General features: G+C 42.6%; 1 protein-coding gene across 2 annotated transcripts in view; it reads left to right on the top strand.

Moving 5' to 3' along the window:
* Positions 1–22,139, top strand: part of UTP20 (UTP20 small subunit processome component) — an 83,957-nt gene that overhangs the window by 38,635 nt on the left and 23,183 nt on the right. For both annotated transcript variants that reach the window (XM_043545298.1, XM_037884173.2), the window contains exons 28-44: positions 353–496; positions 4,371–4,450; positions 6,180–6,412; positions 7,361–7,505; positions 9,477–9,564; positions 10,841–10,984; positions 11,698–11,748; positions 11,835–11,987; positions 12,685–12,840; positions 13,813–13,953; positions 15,173–15,310; positions 16,422–16,561; positions 16,822–16,901; positions 17,584–17,894; positions 19,853–19,992; positions 20,564–20,720; positions 21,864–21,962. In XM_043545298.1, coding sequence (XP_043401233.1) covers positions 353–496; positions 4,371–4,450; positions 6,180–6,412; positions 7,361–7,505; positions 9,477–9,564; positions 10,841–10,984; positions 11,698–11,748; positions 11,835–11,987; positions 12,685–12,840; positions 13,813–13,953; positions 15,173–15,310; positions 16,422–16,561; positions 16,822–16,901; positions 17,584–17,894; positions 19,853–19,992; positions 20,564–20,720; positions 21,864–21,962 — 2,400 coding nt within the window. The remainder of the gene's footprint in view (positions 1–352; positions 497–4,370; positions 4,451–6,179; positions 6,413–7,360; positions 7,506–9,476; positions 9,565–10,840; positions 10,985–11,697; positions 11,749–11,834; positions 11,988–12,684; positions 12,841–13,812; positions 13,954–15,172; positions 15,311–16,421; positions 16,562–16,821; positions 16,902–17,583; positions 17,895–19,852; positions 19,993–20,563; positions 20,721–21,863; positions 21,963–22,139) is intronic.

The following is a 22,139-nucleotide window of genomic DNA, read 5'->3' as shown; positions in this document are numbered from 1 at the left end:
GTAGATCTCTTAAGGGCAGTGCTAAAAGCTATAGTATTCGCTTACAGTGGTTTTGGCCCCAGTCCTTCAGCGAGCTGTGTGCGAGTCGGCTCTCGTTCCCAGGCAGAGTCCCAGTTAAGACTTGTGACTCGGTGCAGGATGGGGACCTTAGTCAGAAAGTTAAAATCATCTTTACAGGATAAAGGTAACTTGTTCACGAGAGCAAACAGGAGGAAACAGTGTAATAGTCCAAGCAACAGTCACTCATATCCATGATTGATTAAATACAGGAGTTCATGCAGGGTAATTAGCTTGTTCTATATAGCAGGTGTATTGCAGCAAGAATAGGTATTTTTGTCTTTATTTTTTCCAGATCCAACTAAGGTTTATTAACCCACTGAAAAATTTGAGGCGTCTTGGGATCAAACTTGTGGCAGAGTTTTTTTCTGATTTTGAGACCTACAGCTTTACAGTGGATGAGATTGATGCCATTTTTGAGGCAGTGATATGGCCCCAGGTAATGTTGACAGAGTAATACATTTTATTCTGAGTTATCTAGTATGTAAAGATAAGCAAAGTCTGGAAAGAAATTGAAATACTTCTCTGATGGATTGTATTTACATGGGACAACCTATCCTAAATTCTCAACTATTGAGGGACAATCTACACTCATCGCTATACTTGCTTTCCACAAGCTAGTCTTAGTATAACTTTTTATGAGTAAAAAGAACGAGGAGTACTTGTGGCACTTTAGAGACTAACAAATTTATTTGAGCATAAGCTTTTGTGGGCTAAAACACACTTCATTGGATGCGTGCAGTGGAAAATATAGTAGGAAGATATATATATACACAGAGAACATGAAAAAATGGGGGTTGCCATACCAACTCTTAATGAGACCAACTGATTAAGGTGGGCTATTATCAGCAGGAGAAAAAAAACTTTTTTGTAGTGATAATCAGGATGGCCCATTTCCAACAGTTGACAAGAAGGTGAGAGTAACAGTAAGGGGGGAAAATAAGCATGGGGAAATAGTTTTACTTTGTGTAATGACCCATCCATTCCCAGTCTTTATTCAAGCCTAATTTAATGGTGAATAATGAATAAAGACTGGGAGTGGATGGGTCCCAGTGAATGAGAAAGACGGGGAGCTGACTGGCTTTTATACAGTCAGGCCCACTCAAGGCTCACCTGGAACAAAGCACTCCCAATTCACACTTTTCAAACCACCAATCAAGCACACGGTCAAACTGTCCCACAACAGACACTCAGATACTCACCAACACAGCCTCCCTAATGCAGCCCTTAGCGTACCTCCTCTCAGGCAGATCCCAGGCAAACTCCCTCTGTTAGCCGCTCTGCTGTTCGCTGCTCAGCTGTTTCGCAGCCGACTGGCTGACTCCTTGTTCTTTTTGCTGATACAGACTAACACGGCTACCACTCTGAAACCTGTTTTTATGAGTGATGTATCCGAATATTTGGATGCTGGTATTTAAGCTGGTATTTAAAATTTAACGTATTGTTAAATTTATTAACCTTAATATGGGATACTGCAGATTATGTACTATATTCATTGTATGACTTTTTAAACAAAACATTGTACTTTTGGATAATTTAAGCATTATAGCCAGATATATAAAAACTCTTTTTAACCTGTATACTAGATAATTTTAACATTTGCTGCCTAGAAATCTCTAATTTCATTTGCTTGTATTATGTGTGTGAAGGGCCGATCTTGGGTCTTAATAAGAAGGCCAAGCATCTGATTAATGCTGGGACTGCTTCTATATTCAAGCCATAATCAAAAATACTTACAGATTAATCTGAATAAAGTAAAAACTGTATCTCTCTTCTTTAACAATTGAAGCAGACTACTTGCTCTGACATTTCCTGGGGAGCAAAGTTGTACTGTTGGTATATGTTAATGCCTCATCTGTCCAATTTAAAATGCCTGAGTATTTACCCTTGAAAAAAATCTGAATAGTATCAGACAGTACCTTCGTGGGCTAGGTGTTCCTGTTCTGCGGTCAGTCTTAACCTATAATATGCCCCCTTCATCCATTTCTGTTCATTTTGCTTATTTATTCCTTCCATATTTCTTGCATCTACCAGTATGGCACCTTACATGTGGCCAAATGACAGATGAACTAGCTGTATGCAAAGCACATAACCTTGTACCTCAGTTGATTAGGTAGAAGAGAATGTTGTTTTCCTGTCCCTCTTAGCCTTTCAGCTGACTCTTTCTATGCACCCAGCTACCCCAGCATTGGGAAACTAAGACTCCGATTCAGCAAAGTCCCATAGAAGTCAAAGCAGGATGTGATTAAGTGCTTTGCTGAATCATTGTCTCAGAGCTTTGTGTTTGGAAAGCACTGTGTACATAAGAACGGCCATAACTGAGTCAGACCAAAGGTCCATCTAGCCCAGTATCCCGTCTTCCGACAGTGGCCAGTGCCAGGTGCCCCAGAGGGAATGAACAGAACATTCCCAACCTCTGGCAAACAGAGGCTAGGGGCACCATCCCTGCTCATCCTGGCTAGTAGCCATCAGTGGACCTATCCTCCGTGAATTTATCTAGTTCTTTTTTGAACCCTGTTACAGTGTTGGCTTTCACAACATCCCCTGGCAAAAAGTTCCACAGGTTGTCTGTGCCTTGTGTTGCCGTTGTCTGAACATTTTCCAATTCCAATATATCATTTTTGAGATGGGGCGACTTCATCTGCACGCAGTATTCAAGATGTGGGCATACCATGGATTTATATAGAGGCGATATAATATTTTCAGTCTTATTATCTATCCCTTTCCTAATGATTCCCAACATTCTCATAGCTTTTTTGAGTGCTGCTGCTGCACATTGAGTGGATGTTTCCAGTGAACTATCCACAGTGATTCCAAGAGCTCTTTCTTGAGCGGTAACAGCAAATTTAGGCCCCATCATTTTATATATATAGTTGGGATTATGTATCCCAAGAGCCTTTGGTAGCTCTTCACAGTCTGCTTTGGACTTAACTATCTTGAGTAGTTTTGTATCACCTGCAAATTTTGGCACTTCACTGTTTACCCCTTTTCTCCAGATCATTTATGAATTTGTTGAATAGGATGGGTCCCATTTGATAATGCTCTATAATTTCTGTAAATAGAAATGATAACTGGTTTAAAGAAATAATGCTCATTTCCTGCATGACCTAGTGTATCCCAGGGGGTGTCTACACTGTAATTAAAAACCCACAGCTGGCCTGTGCTAGCTGACTCAGCCTGAGCCCTATGAGCCTAAGAGGCTGTTTAACTGCAGTGTAGACATTCAGGCTCAGGCTGGAGCCTGAGATCTGGGACCCTGCGAGGTGGGAGGGACCCAGTGTTTGGGCCGAGCCTGAATGCCTGCACTGCAGTTAGCCCCTTAGCCTGAATCCTGTGAGCCTGAGTCAGCTGGCACAGGTCCCTGTCAGTATCTAACTGCAGTGTAGGCATATCTCCAGAGACCAGCACTATATGATAGGCTCCAGAAATAATCCAGTAGCTCCCTCTAGCAGAATTTCAGCCATTGATTCTCTCAGAGATATTTTTTGCAGAAGACTCATTTGATTTTGTGCATTATTTTAAAGGCTGTGAAACCATGAGGCTTGTGAGATGATGCGGGAGGAGGGAGAATTCTAATCCTTGTGCTTGGAATTGGAGTTTCCTGATGTTAACTGCACAAAAATCTACTAGTGGGACTCGGTATTAGTAGTCCACATAGCAGACTTCCTTCCCATAGGATTGTATTAAAGATTCCTTTGTTCAGAAAGATATGTTCAGAAAAGCGCTGCTTTATACAGAGCAGTGGGGCATGCAATCATTTTGGGCAACTGAACAAGCTTTCTAAGACTTAGATCTGTTCCCCACCATTGCCTCCATTTCAGTTTTACACAGTCCAATCTGCAGTGCAGACTGAGCAACCCTAAACCCCACTCTCACCATCCTGGTGCATTAAACCAAAAGAACATGGACAACCTCCTGGCTGCTCAGTAGCAGCCAACACGTAGCAGAGGCGTTCTCAGTCATATTGATGCCGCTGATCCTGCTGCAGACAGGAATATAAGTGTGAGACAGTCACTTTGGCTGCATCTGTGTGCAAAGCACAAGGAGAGGGAAAATAACTCCCAAGGGGAGGACAAAAACAGTGGGTGGGATAATTTTGTTTTCAGGCTTTTGAGGTGAAACAAAAGATGCTCCATTCGTAGCTATCAGCAGTATTGAAGGGATTAGAAAGTGAGCAATGATTTTTTTTTTAAGATAAATTTATCATTCACAGAGAATTATTTAAACTTGTTTTCTGTCAAATTTGATGTTTTAAATAGTGATGCGTGGTCACACTGTTTTGTTTTGTGATTTATCCTCTCTTTGTCTTCTAGATCAGCAGGCTCGCTTCCGAGAGCCAGTATTCTCCTACTCTGTTACTCAAACTCATTCACATCTGGAGCAAGAATTCCAGGTAAACTTTTCCTTTTGTGGAGAAGCAAGATGAATGCATAGTGTCTGCTGTGAATAACACACAACACGGAAAGAAAGATAGTCACACATTATTCCTCCTTGCAACCTCAAAGAAGTTATTGGGTACAAAATGGCTGCAAAGAGCAGTATTTTGATCAACATGTAAATTTCATAGATTCCAAGGCCAGAAAGGATCATTGTGATCACTTAGTCTGACCTCCTGTGTAACCGAGGCCAGAGAACTTCCCCCAGATAATTCCTAGAGCAGATCTTTTAGAAAAACATCCAATCTTGATTTTGAAATGGTCAGTGATGGAGAATCCAGCACAACCCTGGGTAAATTGTTCCATTGGTTAATTACCCTCACCATTAAAGAGGGTGATTTTACACTTCATTTAATGTTGTTTAGCTCTTTTTCATCGTAGTTCACAAAGCCATGACGAAGGACGGTATCATTATTCCTCTGTTACATATGGGGAAACTGAGGCTCAGAGTGGGGAATTGATTTGTGCAAGGTCTCTCAACAGTTCTGTGAGAGCATCTGGACTAGAATCCAGGTCTCTAGGCTCCCCAGTCTAGGGCTGTATCCACTGGACCAAGCAGCTGTGCTTGCTTTTCTTTTCCTCTTTTCTCTTTTCCTTTAATACTGTACTTTCTTGTTATTGCTTAACAGTATTTTACATAGGGTATTGAGCCTGAGGGAAAAGTGTAGAATAGGGAATATACCAAATACCTGAGTTCCAGCCACTCTATTTTAAGTGGTGGACTTCGATTTTCAGTTACATTTTTCTGAAAATGTAGGTAGAAACCTGGGCCTCAACCCTGCAGACACATATACATGTGCTTAACTTAAAATGCATGAATAGTCTCATGACCAATTGACTTGTCAATGGGATTATTTGCATGCTTAAAGTTAAACATTTACCTAAGTGTTTGCAGGACTGGGGTCTTAATTCTGATTTATTTCCCCATGGAATAAACAGGGTATGAAATAACTATAGCTATGTTGTGTCAAGACCCCGGTGTATCTAGTCTATGAATCTAATGCTCCCTAATAAATGCAACTCCCGATCTTTCCAGTTTCTGGAGATTATTCTCTGTAATATCAGGCCATTTCCCCCACATATGAACAGCCAGGCAGGTTTGTAGCCAATATCTAGCTCAGATTTTGTGGGGAGAGGGATGAGTTAGTGGAAAGTGGTAGCCAATCCAGTTTTAAATAAAAATCTTGTATCCTTCCCCTTTGAACTGTATTGGTTTGTTAATGTTCTGTAGTGTCCGCTAGATCCCTGTTTACTATTCATTTACAGAATAACGTGTGAGTATTGGATACCGCTCAGATATAGAACTAAAACAAGTCAGAAGGAGTTGGCCTTTAGATATTTGGGGTGAAATCCTGGCTCTATTGAAGTCAATAGGGCCCGGATTTCACCCCTGACTTTTAACTCCCTTTCGCACTCTCATTTGGTCCCATCACCATGGTATTTCAGTGCTTACCTCCAGATTTACCATTGTCAGAAATGAAGAATGTATTTTCTGTTTATGTACCAAACTGGTCTTAGGTCGTAAGAATTTTTCCTTTTTAATGGTCTCCCCCAGAAGGTAGAAGAACATCTCTTTACCTTCAGTCTTTTTGTATGTGACTTTATGGAGGAAATGTTTGTAAAACTTTTATTTATTTTTTTAAAAAGTGAACTGTGAATTTTTCTTGTTCTGTGTCTGTTACTCAGGTATTTCCCTTTGCTGGCCAAGCAGAGACCAGGGCACCCAGAATACGATACGCTGTTGAATGTCTTTGCTCTGCTATCGACCAAGAATCTCTGTGAGGCAACAGCTGGTGTTGTGATGGATGTGGCTGACAACCTCCTCAATAGTCCAGATTTTGAACCCACAGACCTGGTTTCCAGCTTGACAGTGACTGACTGCGTTTGTTTGGAGTCTGACACCGATGGAATGACAGAAGGTATGAATGAATAGTAATCAGAATGATGAGGAACTCAACTGTAAGCATGAGTGTATGTTTTGGATCCTGTTGGGATATTCTGCGCCTTTGGCAAGAATGCCTTTTTAGAAGGAAAATTGCCTGCTAAGGCTTGTCTTCCCTTAGTACGTTCATTCATTCCTGTGCAGACAAGTTCCATATTTGTGTGCTAGTCGCCAGGACCCAGAAAGGTTTATTCTCTGTTAAAGGGAAGGGGGAGAATGTTCATAGTAACGGGCGAACTCCGTTGGTTAAGTTATAACCCGGAGGGCAGCCTTGGCAATTAGGACAAGTGGCTTGCACAAACGTCCACTTAATTTTTTTCTTTAAAAATAAATTCACCCAGCCATACACTCACTGCAATTCATTTTAATTTGCACTCCCTTGCAATAAAGACTTGTAGTTCATCACCTTTACCCTTTGCCTGCACTTTCTTTAACATTGGTTAGCTCTTTTTCAGCGGTTGCTCTCAAAGCCATGACAAAGGAAGGCAGGGATTGTTATCCCCGTGGTACAGATGAGGAAACTGAGGCTCAGAGTGGGGAATTGATTTGCACAAGGTCACACAACCGTTCACTGACAGAATCGGGATTAGAACCCAGTCTGGGGCTCTGTCCACTGGACTGGCTAAGCCCTTGTGTCACAGACTTGTTAGTGAACTAATGAGGAGGGGAGCTCTTGAGGTTTTTGTGTGTGTGTGTGGGAGGGGCTTGTAATAACCTTCAGTCCCGTAGAATTTTAAACTCCTGCAGGGCTGATTTTCAGAGGCATTGAGCACTTGCAGCTCCCGCTGACTTCCTTTGGAGTGGAGGATGCTCAGCACTTCTGAACATCAGGTCTACTAGTTCACCATTGTCCCCATGTTTGTGTAGGATTGGGTCTCTTTTTTTGTTCTAAAACGCATTGGTAACCACCTTGTATCCATTACAGAGTCCCCCAGCTTGGGTGCACGGTTAATTCTGCCTCACGTTCCTGCAGTACTTCAGTATCTCAGCAAAACCATGTTAAATGTGGAAAAGGTGAAAAAGAAAAAGTTCAGAGCTCAAGTCAGCAAAGAGCTCAACATTCTTTCCAGGTAAGTGATTCCTCACAGTTCAAAAGAGAGAAGCTTTGAAACAATGATCCCTCAGGATGGACTGCAAATATAGAATCAGTTACTTGGTCACAACGAATTTAAATTCAAAGCCATTTAAAACGTGTGAACTTATATGTCACTCAACTTCCAGGTCACTGGTGGTCAATTCCCAACACTGCTGACTGAATTTTAAAAGCGTCCGTAAGTGAAACTGGCACTGTGACAGACTGTGTGTAGCCTGAGGCTGACTCACCAATCTGTGCATTGACAAGTGTCCCCACAAGGAGATAATTGGTTAAGGACTGGATGATTAACCAGTTAACAAAGTGAATCAGCTTCTCAGTCCAGGAGACAAAGAGGGGCATGGGGAAGTCAGGAAGGAAGAGCCGGTGAAGCCCAGGAGCTCAGAGGATATGTCTACGCTGCAGTTAAAAAACATGATTGGGCCTTGCCAGATGATTCAGGCTCATGGGACTGTTTAATTGCTGTGTAGACATTCGGGCTTGGGCTGGAGCCCAGGCTGTAGGATCCTGTGAAGTGGGAGGGTCCCAGAGCCCAGGCTGCAACCCGAACCCAAATGTCTACACATAAACAGTCCCTTAGCTCGAGCTCAATTCAGCTGGCACGGGCCAGCCGCGAGTGTCTCACTGCAGTGTAGACCTACCCTGAGCGATGAGATCTCTCCCTCCTCTTGCTATGTGCCTTGGGAGAAGGTAAAAGCCTTTTGTTGTGGGGAAACAAGTACTTGTACAGCACACCAAGTAAAGCAGTTGGCATTGAACTTGCTGCTGGTTTGGATGAGGACTGTTTGCGGTGAGAATCCAGGGTGAGGGAGCCCCGTCCTGTGACAGGCACTCTAGATTTTAATACTACGAGCAATCTGAGACTGCTCCCCTTGGGGCTATAAAAATATTAAAGTGGTCAAAAGTGGTTGCAGCAGTCTGGTTTGCATGGATACAACAAACTTGTACGTCGGGTTCTTTGTAACTCTCTTCCCAAAGTAGGAAACAAATCATGAATTTGCAGGGCAAACAGTTATACTGTGTTTCCAGAAAAGGAGAAATATAGATGTACATATCCACACAGGCACAGAGTGGATCCAGTTACCGAATCAAGACCTTTGTTCCCAGACGTAGAAAATTCAAAATCGTAGTCTGAGTTCAGATGTCAGCCTTGACTTTGAATTTCTTGCCTTTCACCAATTTGTGTCTCAAACTTTATGTTTAAGTGTACTTTTAAATGACGAAGAACAATCAGTGAGGGCTGTAAAACAAGGGAGTCATTGGACTTTTTAATCCAGGCAGATAAGTTACCCAGGACTGACTGATTGTCTGTTGCACAACTTTGTGTTGCGGGCACTATTTAAATGTATTAAAATGATCAGAAAAAACCTTTATGGAAAATAGTTTAACATATCCACATTGTTTAGTTTTTTGTTCTTTTTAAAATTCAAAATACTAATGACTATTTAACAGGAGACATATTTTGTCCTCGTATGGCAACTCCTACCTGAGTGAAAGCAGAATTTGGCCCTCAGTGACACGCTAGGCATTAGTTTTAAAACTGACCCTTGTGCAATTTAAAATGGGCTGATCTGATTTTATTTGAATATTCTCTTTAAAAAATCTTCAGCTGATTCCTCATGTGCTAAATTGCATCCTACTGTTAATGTAAATGTTTGAGGCCCTGATCCTGCCTCTGAGTGTATGGGTCTTAGGTCCACAGAGTCCTTTTGAAGTCAGTGGCTCTATGTGAGTTCAAGGGTCCATTCACATGGATTCAAAGGCAGCATCAGGGCCTGAGCTTGTAACCCCTGAAAATACAGGTTCAGAATGGATGTGCTGACATAATTTTCTATTCTAGCACCAAAGCTTCACAGCTTTTATTGAGTTCATGAAATCCCTGTTCACTTTGTGTGGGTGAGTATGTGGATGCAAGATTAACCAATTAACCTTTTTTTAAATAATGTAGGATCAGCAAGTTTATACAGGACAAGGGTCAGAGTTCTGTGCTCATCAGCCTCCTCCTCCCTTTCCTTCACCAGAGTAGCATTATGCAGGTAGGTGTTACTTCTTTCAGTGAAACACGTTTATTTTCTTTTGTAAATGAGATTATTTTTATGATGCATTTAAAAAAATCTAGTAATTGCGTGCGAGTTATTGCAGTCATTCTTAACCATTTGAACTGGTGTAATAATAAAATCTATAGGGTATTTCTAGAATGCAACTCTTGGTGCCAGGTGTAAGACTACGATAACACCGTTTTTGGCCAGGAAAGGCCTTCTGTTGTATCCCCCTTCTATTCCCCACACAGGCTATTCCGTCATATTAAGCTGCCTTCCCCAGTAGAATCAGTCTTGGTGGTTGTCTTGCAAGAGAAAACATAGCTGGGGTGGTTGTGCCCCCTCTTTTGCCAAGGGAAGATTTGCCGAAGTACCTCGGTGATTTCTAATGCTTTGACCAGTCTCACCACTGCGATGTAGTTTATTTCCCAAGTAGCAGGAGCCCATGAAACCCTCACACGTATTATTGCGACAGTTTTTGAGCTGCTGTGATCCATCAGTTGCAGCCACTGAAGAGCAATCTAAACACACACTGGAGTAGGTCTGACATTCCTTCCGGTATCCACCAATGGTGCATAAGTATGTTGTGAGAGGAGAGATAAAGGTAACATAGTGTTATACACAGGGTCTTGCTTGTTTGTCAAGTCTCATTTTTCAAAGCAAGACTCCATCCCCGGTGATTGAAGTGCACAGGCCATCCAGCTGCAGGCCCAAGTCGTTAAATCAAGATGTGGATGCCTTTCTAAAAGGTGTGCCGGAGTTCAGTTAGAAATTATGGGCTTGATATAGGAATTACTCGGTGAAATTCTGTGGTCTTTGTTATACAGGAGGTCAGACTAGATTGTCATAATAGTCCCTCTGGCGTGAAAATCTATGAATCTATAAGGAAATGTATTAAGTTTTGTTAGGAAGACAGTCTAACTACATGCTGCTGTAACAAAGACTTCATTGCTCAGCTCTGCCAGTCCTACTTGCCTTTCATTTGAGAAAGGATCCAAAAGAAATCACCATAGGCATGATTAGTCTAACCTGCTCACACTGTGTGATTAATAGCTAATTAAAACACCGAGTTATCTCTCCAAGTGCTTATAGGAAATCTGTAATGAGGGAATTGATTTTCTGCTTCCAGTCACTAATTCTCATTTAATATTTGTAATGTGCATAAATCAAATCAAAAGCTTAAGAGAACACTATGGCATTAGACACTTCTCAAGGAAACTAAATGATTTAACAATGCTCTTATGATTCTTGGACAATTGTCTCTTTCTTTCAGGATACAGAGATTGACATCTTGGTGACAGTGCAGAACTTGCTGAGGCATTGCTTAAACCCCACAAGCTTCCTTAAGCCTCTGGCAAAACTGTTTTCGGTTATCCAGAACAAATTATCTCGACAGACACTCTGTGTGGTTTTTCAGGTATTACATTTTTAAGTGCCTTTCCGTAATTTTCTTATCCTTCTAGTTAAAGATAAGGAACAATCATAAGTAAATTCATCTGCATTGTTCCATATAGACTTATAGATCTTTAAATCTACATCAAGTTATATAATAAAAATAATTGAGCCTGACAGCTGTTAGTGAAGTAGAAAGACAGTTGTCTACATACTGTTTTGGCCTGCTGCGTTCCGATTGATGTGCAAATCTATTTACATCTGTTGCATTTTAAACCAATCAAAGAGCACCTTATCAATAACGAATCCTCTGCATGCATGAGCAAAGCTGGATTTTAACTGCCTGAAGTAGATTTTATTTTTACTCTCCCATCCCCAGTGTGATAGGAATCACCTAAGCTGTTTTGCATGTTCCTGGAATGGCACACATTACATTTGTTTTCAGCAGGAAATCTGTGAAACATACAGCATAGATCCAGAAATTAGAAATGTGCACCTTTGAAATCCAAGGAGAGAGGCCCTGGTGTTAAAATGACAAAATGTCAGTTTCTCTCCTTCACACTCTCCTGTAATTTTTTAACCTACTTTCTAAAGGGGTCAAAATTAAGAGCCTGATTCTGCTCCAAATTGTAGTAGGAAGAGGCTCTAAGGTTCTAATATTTATTTGATGTATATGATTTAACTAGTTTTGGTTTTAACTTTGCTTTTTCTTTTTTCTTTTCTTTTTTTTTTTTAAAGACTTTATCTGATCTGGAAGGTGAATTGAAATACATTACGGAGGTAGTTAAGGTATGTACATTTTTTACTTTTTTTATTCAGTGTGTTGAATCGTTTTTTAAAGTGTCTTTTAATGATTTGTTGTTCATCTCTGTTAGTTGAATGCCTTTGATCAACGACATCTCGATGATATCAATTTTGATGTTCGCTTGTCAGCGTTCCAAGGAATCACTTCTCAGGTCAAAGAAATGCAAAGAGTGGACATCAACTTTCTTATTCCAGTTATGCATAACTGTTTCTACACCATACAGGTTAGTGGAAAGTTTCTCCTCTTGTGTTATCATAGGGTTTGTGTAATTAATGTTACTTTCCAGTTCTTTTGCTAGTTTTTGGTGCCAAGAAATAGCATCCATAAAATGGTTTCCTTTTCACAAAAGCCAAGATTTGAGACTTCCCTAGTGATGTCAGTGCTGTGTTTTCTATGAATGTTCTGACATGCAAGCACAGTGCAGCAAGAGGAATACGAACTGCCTAACACTGGCCCATGGTGCCTCTTCAGCACAGAGCCAAGGACCTCTGTGATGAATCTGGGCTGCATAGCCACAGAGGCACACTGGGAATCTTGAAAAGCTGCTTTTCCCTCAGCGGCAGCTACAGGGGCCCCATTCTAACACTCAGTGAAGTCCAACGAGAGTCTTTCCATTGAGTTCAACAGGCCATTGGATCTGGCCCATAGCTTCTCCTGGGAAGGGGATAGAAAGTTTTGTATAACTTCTGGATCCATGGTGGGCTTTGTTATAATATTTCAAATGGTACCACCCAGTCTAGAGTTGTGGAGAATAGATGTTCTCTCTGTTACAGCTCTCTGAAACAGATGTGTTGGGGTGGAGGAGGGGGAGAGTAGTAATCAAGTGTTGAAGCTGTAGCTCATGGTGAAATATGGAGATTTAGTCATTCATTGAGGTGTTGTTTCTAGACTTATGTGATATGATCTTTTTACCGTCTCAGTTAGGGGACATGTCTTTAAGTGACAGTGCCAGCCTGTGCTTGACCAGTATTATCCACCGGATAGCAGAAATCAGCCACACAGAAGATGAATACAAAGAAATAATCCAGCACACTCTCCTGCTGTCTCTGAGAAAAGGACTGAAGAGCAAGACTGAGGTAAGCACTTGAGGTCATAATGATTATCCCCTGGTTATGCTGATGATTAGGGCCTACCAAATTTATGGTCCATTTTGATCAATTTCACGGCCAGAGGGTTTTAAAATTGGTCAGTTTCACATTTTCAGCTGTTTTCATCTGAAGTTTCAGGGTGTTGTAACTCTGGGGGTCTGAACCCAAAAGGTACGTGGAGGTGGGTCTGATCTCCCTCCCCTCCCACCCCCGAGCAGTCCTGCAGGGGAAGAACAAGACCTGTCCCTCCCCAGCCCAGCAGGGACTCAGAGCTAGGAGTCCGCTGGCTGGGGCACTTCTAGCAGCAGGGGGAGATCGGACCCACCTCCATAAGCCACCTCCAGGGCTGCTGCCCAGCACTGGAGCTTCCTCAGCAGGGAGCTGCACTCGGAGGTGGGTCTGATCTCCCTCTAAGAGCGGCTGTGCAAGGAAAGGACAAGTTCTGTCCCTCCCCAACCTGGCGGGACATGCAGCTAGGATCCCCCTGCTGGGGCACTCCCAGCAGCAAGTGGGAGATCAGATTTCACAAGGAAGGGCTTATTTCATGGTCCGTGACATGTTTTTTGTGGCTGTGAAATTGATAGGGCTGTGCTGATGATATTAGAATCCATGAGTCATTTGATCATCTTTACCATTGTCATGGCAAACAGGAGTGGTTTAATGCACAGAAAATTTATTCTTGGATTTAAATCTTTAAAAAACAACAACAAAAAACCAGCCCACCCTCTTTTCTGTATTTCCCTGCATAGCTTAGCTTTCCTCTAGGTAGCCCTCTGGGGCAGGAATTTTCTTAATTTTTGTGTACATTGCACAAAACTAAACAATCTGTACTAAACAAATAGTAAAAGGCATGACTGTGTCAAACATTTTTGTAAGTAGCACTGACATTACTAGCTGTTCTACACCAGGGATTGCTGCATTTCCTATCAACACTAATCTTTGGTCACTTGCTGTTTGTAGAACATTCAACAAGACTATACTTCATTACTTTCCTGCTTGATTCGAACTTTTCCAAAGCACCCAGAGTTTCAAGACTTGGTCCAGCTAACTGACTGTCATGATCCTGAGATGGATTTCTTTGAGAACATGAAACATATTCAGGTAAAGCACAGTGTGCTCCTTTTCCATTGTAAAACATTAGCATTTGTTCAGGAGTAAAATTTGCAAAAGTGACTTAGGCTTATAAAGGCACTGGGCGCTTAACCCAGAATTCCAGTGGGCGGCGGGGACTGTGGGAACTGTGGGATAGCTACGCACAGTGCACCGCTACGGCATTCAATGCTAGCCTTGGTACTGTGGACGCACTCCGCCGAATTCACGCGCTTTAGTGGGGACACAGAAGACCGAATGTATAAAATAGCTTCCGAAAATTCGAACAGAATAATTTTGAAATAATTTTGTACTGTAGAAGTACCCTTAGGTTCACAACTACTTCTGAAAATGGGACTGGGTGCCTTAGTTACTTCAGTGATTAATTGTTTTATCTCAACTCTCTTTTATAAATCTCAGTAAAGCTTGTATTTACATACAATTGTTCATACGTTAGTTACAATATCTTGTATTGTCTGTATATATACTCTCCATCATTTGGCTAAAAGGAGTGATCTCTTCAGTATTCATTAGTAAAATGTCATAGATTGTAATGTTCCTATTTCTTAGCAACCCCATGTTCCTGACTGTAACTCATTCTTGCTTTGTCCCTTCTTAACAGTATGAATAAAACCAGTGAGGGTTTGTTGTACAAACACTATCCATGTATGATTGTATTGAATACATTGATTAATAGTCTTTGAAATATTTTAGCATGCATGTAGGGCCTGACTTGAATGGGCATTGGATCAGGTCTTGAATTTCCTAATCTCTGCTGCATCTCTTCATTCCTTTTTAAATATATCCATCTGGAAGCGTCGATTTCCCCTTGTTGCTTAGAATAAATATGTGACATACAGTATTCCTTTTCAGAGAGAGCTTTTCTTACATCCCTAGCTACATGCCGCCTATGTTGTCTAAATTTCCCTTCTCACATAATTTCTCATCCACTTTTCCCTCATTATAATCAATTACCTTCTCTTGTCTGATGCTTTGAGGATGCCATAAGCCACTGTTTGTGATTTATTTACTGAATTGTGACATTCATAAAGGAGCAAAGCTAGAGAAGGTTCAGAGATGGAGGGGGGAAAATGTAACCCTTCGATAGAAATGATGACACATTTATTTAATTGTGTTTAAGCTTTTGGCACTCTTACAATTGCTACATCAAAAATTATTAAACCCAAATGTTCTGTTGTTAAACGTTCATGAATTTGCCAATCTCTCCCAGATCCACAGAAGAGCTCGAGCCTTAAAGAAATTGGCGAAGCAGCTAACTGAAGACAAAATCGTACTGTCCTCCAAATCTCTGCAGAACTACATCATGCCTTATGCAACTACGACGATTTTTGATGAGAAAATGCTTAAGGTAGGTTTTTAACATAAAGCTAATTTAATACCAATGTATCCATCTTTGTCACATTGTTCTGCCTACAGTACTTGTCACCTTAAAAGGGTGACAGATGTGGAGTATTTTGCTTTTTAGATGACAGCACTGTGCCTCTTTCCATTGGTGAAGGAGGATTAAGAAGGCACAGATGCAGCTAGGATCCAGTCCTGTCAGATGCGAAGCACTTCCTGCATCTTAGAGAATTTGGTCCCTTTATTACTTTCCTTGCTTTCTATGTTGCTAATTTCCTGTCATACAGATGATTAATTTACGAAGTGGTGTGAGTGGAAATTTTTCCCTCTGTCTCCAAAATTCCCAGAAGCTCCATTGCAGAGAGCTTGTCATATTAGTTTCTCAAGGAGACGGTATGCACCTGGTATGGAGTGTGTACAGAGAGAGAGATAGGTATGACATCAATAAAAAACTCAGATCATCCAAAGTCAGCAGCAATTTTGTAATTGAAATAGACAACTTGAAGCATGATGACATCTAGTCTGTCATTCTTGTTTAAAAGATTATTTCTTGTACAAAATATATGAAACAAAACTACTTTTAGGGCCAGGGTTACATAGACTCATAACACTATGTCGGGTTGATACTTAGAAAGCCAGAGGTGGGTTTTTTTTGTTTGTTTGTTTGTTTTTAAAGAGTTGTTCTGTATTGCCTGAGAGATTTTAGTGTTCTAGAGATAAACAGCAAAGGATCCAGCAGGGAATCACAACAAGCAAATAGGATTTGTTCAATTTTTGTAATGTGAGAAATCCTCTTTGGCCTGGACACTGAAAATGCTTTCATGTGTTTATCTTTACACAAGTGGTCCTGTTGTCTTTGATGGGATTACTCATGTGATCAAAGTTTAATACGTGGATAAGTATTTGCAGGATTGGCACCTTAGAAATCAATTTCTTAGTTCATTCTGTGACTATCTGATTCATTTTCAGGGACATGGGAAAATCTGAAAGAGTTAAAAAGAAATCCCCCGTATATTGACTTTGTTTATTTTAGTCCCGTGTTTCATTGATTTAAATACATTTTATATCTTGTTTAAAATACATTAATAGTGATGATTTTTTTGTTTGTGTTTCGGCAGCATGAAAATATGATAACGGCTTCAGTTGAAGTTGTAGGCGCTGTTTGCAGGCATCTCTCTTGGTCAGCATATATGTACCATTTAAAACATTTCATACACGTTTTGCAAACTGGACAGATGAATCAAAAACTGGCTGTCAGGTACAGTAATGCTTGTTTTCAGTGCTCACTGTCATGCTACAAATAAAGATTCAGCATGTTAATGGATGGTTTTAGGATTTTAGTGTTGTCACTGTTTTGGGGCAACTGCACTCTCAGTTGGAGTCCTGTAACTGAAAATCAGTTGGAAAAAAAAAATCCCCAAAAAAGTGGCTTCAAGGTTTTTTGACCCACGATCAGTCTAAACATCCTTTTCCTTATATGAAAAGAACTGACCTTTTATTCAATTTGTTGTCTGACAGCTTGTTAGTGACTGTGCTAGAAGCTTTTCATTTTGACCATGAAACCCTTGAAAAGCAACTTGAGACTCTTCAGAATGAAGGTGAGTTTTCAGATTCCTAGTGATGGAACCTCACATGCTAGTTGCTCATAGTCTAGATACTTAAAGTTTTCGGAGTAGCAGCCGTGTTAGTCTGTATCCGCAAAAAGAAAAGGAGGACTTGTGGCACCTTAGAGACTAAGAAATTTATTTGAGCATAAGCTTTCGTGAGCATCCGATGAAGTGAGCTGTAGCTCATGAAAGCTTATGCTCAAATAAATTTGTTAATCTCTAAGGTGCCACATGTCCTCCTTTTTAAAGTTTTCTATCGCTTTATACCTCAGGTTTATACCGCAGGTTAGCTCCTTCAGGCTTTTAAGATATACTAATAGGAAGGCCTGTTTTGACTAATCTAGTCTCTTTGTCTGTCTTCATAATTAGCTCTGGTCTTGGGGCTTCCACAGGCCAAAATAGCCTTGGCATAACTTAGACTGGGCTAAGGGATGCTCTGACTTACACTGGCTGGAGCAGCAGTCTTGCAGGGATTGCTTTGCTGGCCAAAGATTGGGTAGAGTGCTGTGTGCTCCACCCTGCCCCTACTAAAGCTACAATGAAGGAACTTGTGTTTGTAGCATATTCACATTTGAGGTTATCTATTTAGTGACTTTGGGGCTTTTCTGGAAGTGGTGTGGGGACATCTCACATGGTGCCTCCACGTGGTCTGTGATTTGATTTTGCCTGACAGATGCAGAGGCCATGGATGCTGAGGAAGCAGCAGAGAATGAAGCCATGGAATTGGAGCAGAGTGAGGGGGAGGAGGAGGCTGAGGGAGACAAGAGCAAGAACCTGCCTGAGGACAGTGAGAAGCAGGGGGATCCTGCACTGATTCAGCATGAACAGGCAGGCACCGGAGAATCTGAGGAGACCCAGAAAGCCACAAAATCCATTTCTTCCCTTCCCAGAAATAAGGAGGAGCTGGAGTGTCTGATTGAACACATTCAAGGAACAGTAACAGGCAGCATCTTGCCCAAATTACACAGGTGTCTTGCCGCAAAGGTGCGTGTTCAGCATTGAAAAGATGGTCTGTAAATATACGTGGCTGTAAGTGACTCTTGTGCTGGTGCCAAAAGCCAGGCTGAAGTGTACTATCCAGAGAACAGGTACAGCATGTGCAGGAGAATGGCAAATTGCCTAGACTCATTACTTCAACCCTTGACCTGGAAAGAGGCCATATCGAAGCATGAGAGAGTGTTCACTCTCCTTTGCATGTCATTGGGATTGCTGACAAGCCCTTATAGAATCATAGAATATCAGGATTGGAAGGGACCTCAGGATGGGGAGGGATAGTTCAGTGGTTTGAGCATTGGCCTGCTAAACCCAGGGTTGTGAGTTCTATCCTTGAGGGGGGCCATTTAGGGGTCTGGGGCAGAAATTGGGGACTGGTCCTGCTTTGAGCAGGGGGTTGGACTAGATGACCTCCTGAGGTCCCTTCCAAGCCTGATATTCCATGATCTAGCCCAACCCCCTGCTCAAAGCAGGACCAATCCCCAGCTTTTGCCCAGATCCCTAAATGGCCCCCTTAAGGATTGAACTCACAACTCTGGGTTTAGCAGGCCAATGCTCAAACCACTGAGCTATCCCTCCCCCTTCAATTCACCTCGGTTGTGACACATTCACCTGCCTGCTATGGATGGGTTTGGAACCACTTATTTCATGGAGGCCTCTCAATGGCCCTCGGCTGATTGTCAACACCCAGTTTAGTTTCAGTGTCACAGATGCAGAAAAAAGATGGTCCAGTGTTTAGGGTGCTCGCCAGAGACCTGGGTTCAGTTCCCTGTCCGTGAGACTTCTAATATGGGCTTGGGAAAGTCACTTAGTTTCTCCGTGCCTCCGTTCTGTAAAATGGGGATTCCCTGCCTCATGGGGGTGTTTGGAGGATCAGTATATTGCATACGGTGAGGTGCTTGGTAAAGGGCCCCATATAGGAACCTAAGACAGATGGGTTTAGCTCAGCGGTTCTCAACGCGCTGCCTGCGGGCTACAAGCGACACAGTTAGCACACAGCTGTGGCCCTGCTGTGTGCTAAAGGCTGCAGGGCCCACAAGGCTGGGGTCTGGGCTGCCAGGCTGCCCCACTGGCACAGCAGGGTCTGGAGACGCCGGGGCTGCCCTGCCCTTCTCTGTCCCATGTGGCGGGATCCAGGGCTGCTGGGCGTGATGGTGACCAGGGCTGCCCTGCCCTTCCCTGCCCGATGCAGCTGGGTCCAGGGCTGCCCTGCCTTGCTGCATGGTGGGGTCCGGGGCTTCCCCGCCTCCCAGCCCTGCAGTGGGGTCTACTCCTGGCCCCACTCTGTGGAAGGGCCTCTTCTGGGCAGGGACAGGCCCTGGGCATAGGGGTGGGGTGGGGGGCCCACAGTGGTTCTCAACCTGCAGCCCAGGTAACACATATGTGGTCCACGGTGATAATTAGGTTGAGAACCTCTGGTTTAGCTAAGCACTGTGTTCTTTTCATTCTAACAGTTGTAATGTTGAACACTGAAGTATACAGTTGAAGTTTTCTAGTGTGTACTTGTACAGCACTGGCTCTCCATGTGCATATTCTCCCTATTTCCCTTTTGTCCCACTCTGCTGCATTTGGGAACATGGGGAGAGCCCAGGAGCTAGGAATTCTTCCCAGCGGGAACACGGAAAGGAGCACAAGTTCATTCAAATGCACTGAATCAGTTTGTGAGGGAAACTCCACTCTAAACAGTGTGTCACTGTAACAGAGTCCCCTGATAAACAGTTTCCAAAGGACATAGTCTATGAAGTGCTCTGGGGTCCTTCAGGATGGATATGGTGTTAGGCACATATACAATAACGTTTGTTAAAAGGTAATTACTGGACTGTCCAGCTTACTTAAGACTTTAAAATGCAATCAGCCTGCTCTTCTTGGGGTTAAGAACTGGGTACTTGAAAAAGTTGTTCATTTGCATCACCAGTGTAGTGTTAAAAGGGATCTGCCCCATGTTCCAGGTGAAAAGAGATGAGGAACACAAACTTGTGAAATCCAAGGCTGTGAACGATGAAGAGGTGGTTCGGGTGCCGTTAGCGTTTGCCATGGTCAAGGTGATGCAGTCTCTCCCACAAGAGGTCATGGAAGCTAACCTGCCAAGGTATGGGGGCAGAGTCGCTCCTCAAATGTCAGTTATTGCGCTAAAAGATTAAGGGCCAGATTTTTAAAAGCCTGCATTTTTGCATCTGGCTAAAGCCAGGCTGGAGGGAAAAGGTCCTTAAAACACTTGCAGTTTTTTTTTACAAACATGTATTTTCACAATGTCTTTGGGTTTAATGTTGATGCCCTTTGGCCTTTGACTTTTTCCTTATATAGGGTCCAGCTACATGTGAAAAGTGCTTGATAAATCCTTAAGTAGTAATCAGAACTGTGGGGTGAAGCATTAAGAGGTGACAGAGCTGGGGGTTAGAAACCGACTCTCAGTCCTATAATTTAGCCACCTTTCCTCTCATACAATAGCACCATTTGAGGATGATACATTTGTGTGTGATACACACATGGTCTTAAGGCCATATGTGAAAACAAGAGGGCCTCAGTGCCTGCCTATTCCCTATGTAAAACTGTCAGAGAAGATCAATGAAATTGGCCTGGAAAGCAGCCAGGGCAGTTAGTGTAGTGTTTAGTTCTGTGCTGGTTTGTGACTGTGCTGAGCTGTTGATCTCTGGTTCCAGCATTCTTCTGAAAGTCTGCTCGCTTCTGAGGAACCGGGCGCAGGAAATCCGGGACATCGCACGCAACACCCTCACCAAAATCATGGAGGCTTTAGGAGCACGGTACCTGCAGTATGTCTTAAGAGAGATGCAGTCGATTCTCATCCATGGCTACCAGGTAATCCCATGGTTCTTCCTCTTGTTCTCTGTAGCTTTTTATAATTAAGAACATAAGAATGGTCATACTGGGTCAGACCAAAGGTCCATCTAGCCCAGTATCCTGTCGTCCCACAGTGGCCAGTGCCAGGTGCTTTAGAGGGAATGAACAGAACAGGTAATCATCAACGATCCATGCCCTGTCGCCCATTCCCAGCTTCTGGCAAACAGATGCTAGGGACACTGCAGAGCATGGTTTTGCTGGGAGTAGACTTCAATGGGAAATTAGAACCAGGATTTTTACTTTGCTTTGTGCTGTGGAAAAATAACGTAGTATTAATTTGTAGTACAGTAGTGGTTGCAGGCCCCAACTGAGAATCAGTCCTCGTTGTGCTAGGCACTGTACAGACATAAAGGCAGTCCTGGAAGATAGACAAGATGGGGAAAGGCAGTGATATTGTCCCCAATTTACAGAAGGGTTAAGGGTGAAATCCTGACCCAACTGAAGTTTTCCCCCTGACTTCAGTAGGGCCAGGATTTCACCTTCAATTCCTTGCCCAGGGTCACACAGTGAGTGTGTGACAGAGCTGGGAATAGAAACCCAATCTCCTGAGTCCCAGTCCAGTGCCTTAACCACACGGTCATTGTTCCTCTCACTGTAACCTATGATAAGAATGGCTTGTCAGATGAGCTGTCCCAGTGGGGAGATGCTTGCTTTCTGCTGCTGGACTCTGGAGATGAAAAGTGCTGGTCTTAGCTGTGGGAAGAGAACAATCTCTAAGAGCTCTATCTATCTGTATCACCGTCTGCCCAGAACAGTGCTGGTATGGCTCTGGACATGCGTGTGTACCATTCTAGCTGTCTGAAATGAGCTGCTAGCCAAGCAGGCATCTTGGGATATGCTGAAATGGGTAAGAAACACAAATTTTGAAAAAAGTGACTCATTTTGAATTGAGTTTTGGGAGAGCGGGTAAATCCTTTCCAGCCATGGGTTTTTGGACAGTTCTCAGTAGTTTTCCTGTCGAGAGTATTTGAGTATATTGTTTGAGAAATGTGAGAGCTCTGCTGTGGGAATCCTCAAGTCTGATTATTTCCAAAACAACCCCACCACCAAAAAATTCCCAGTTTGGGAATGGTAAATGTAATGCTGATTGTTTGTCTCTAGGTCCATGTGCTGACTTTCACTGTGCACCTGTTACTGAAAGGCCTGACCAGCAGGCTTAGCACTGGCGATTTGGACACCTGCTTAGACATTATGATTGAGGTAGGAGTTAATTGAAATGGAAGTCATGACACTTGTCAAATGCGAAGGGAACATGCTTGGATAAAGAGACATGTTGCAAGAGATGACGCTGGCAACCTCAGCCTTCTGAAAGGGGGGATCTTTGACTTCAATATACGTTGATTGTGTACTACAAAAATCCTGTTCTTAGCACAAGTA

Source organism: Chelonia mydas, chromosome 1 (genome assembly GCF_015237465.2).
Source record: "Chelonia mydas isolate rCheMyd1 chromosome 1, rCheMyd1.pri.v2, whole genome shotgun sequence".
Taxonomy (NCBI): Eukaryota; Metazoa; Chordata; order Testudines; family Cheloniidae; genus Chelonia; species Chelonia mydas.
Note: the sequence above shows the minus strand (reverse complement) of the source record. Positions and strands in the feature narration are given on the sequence as shown.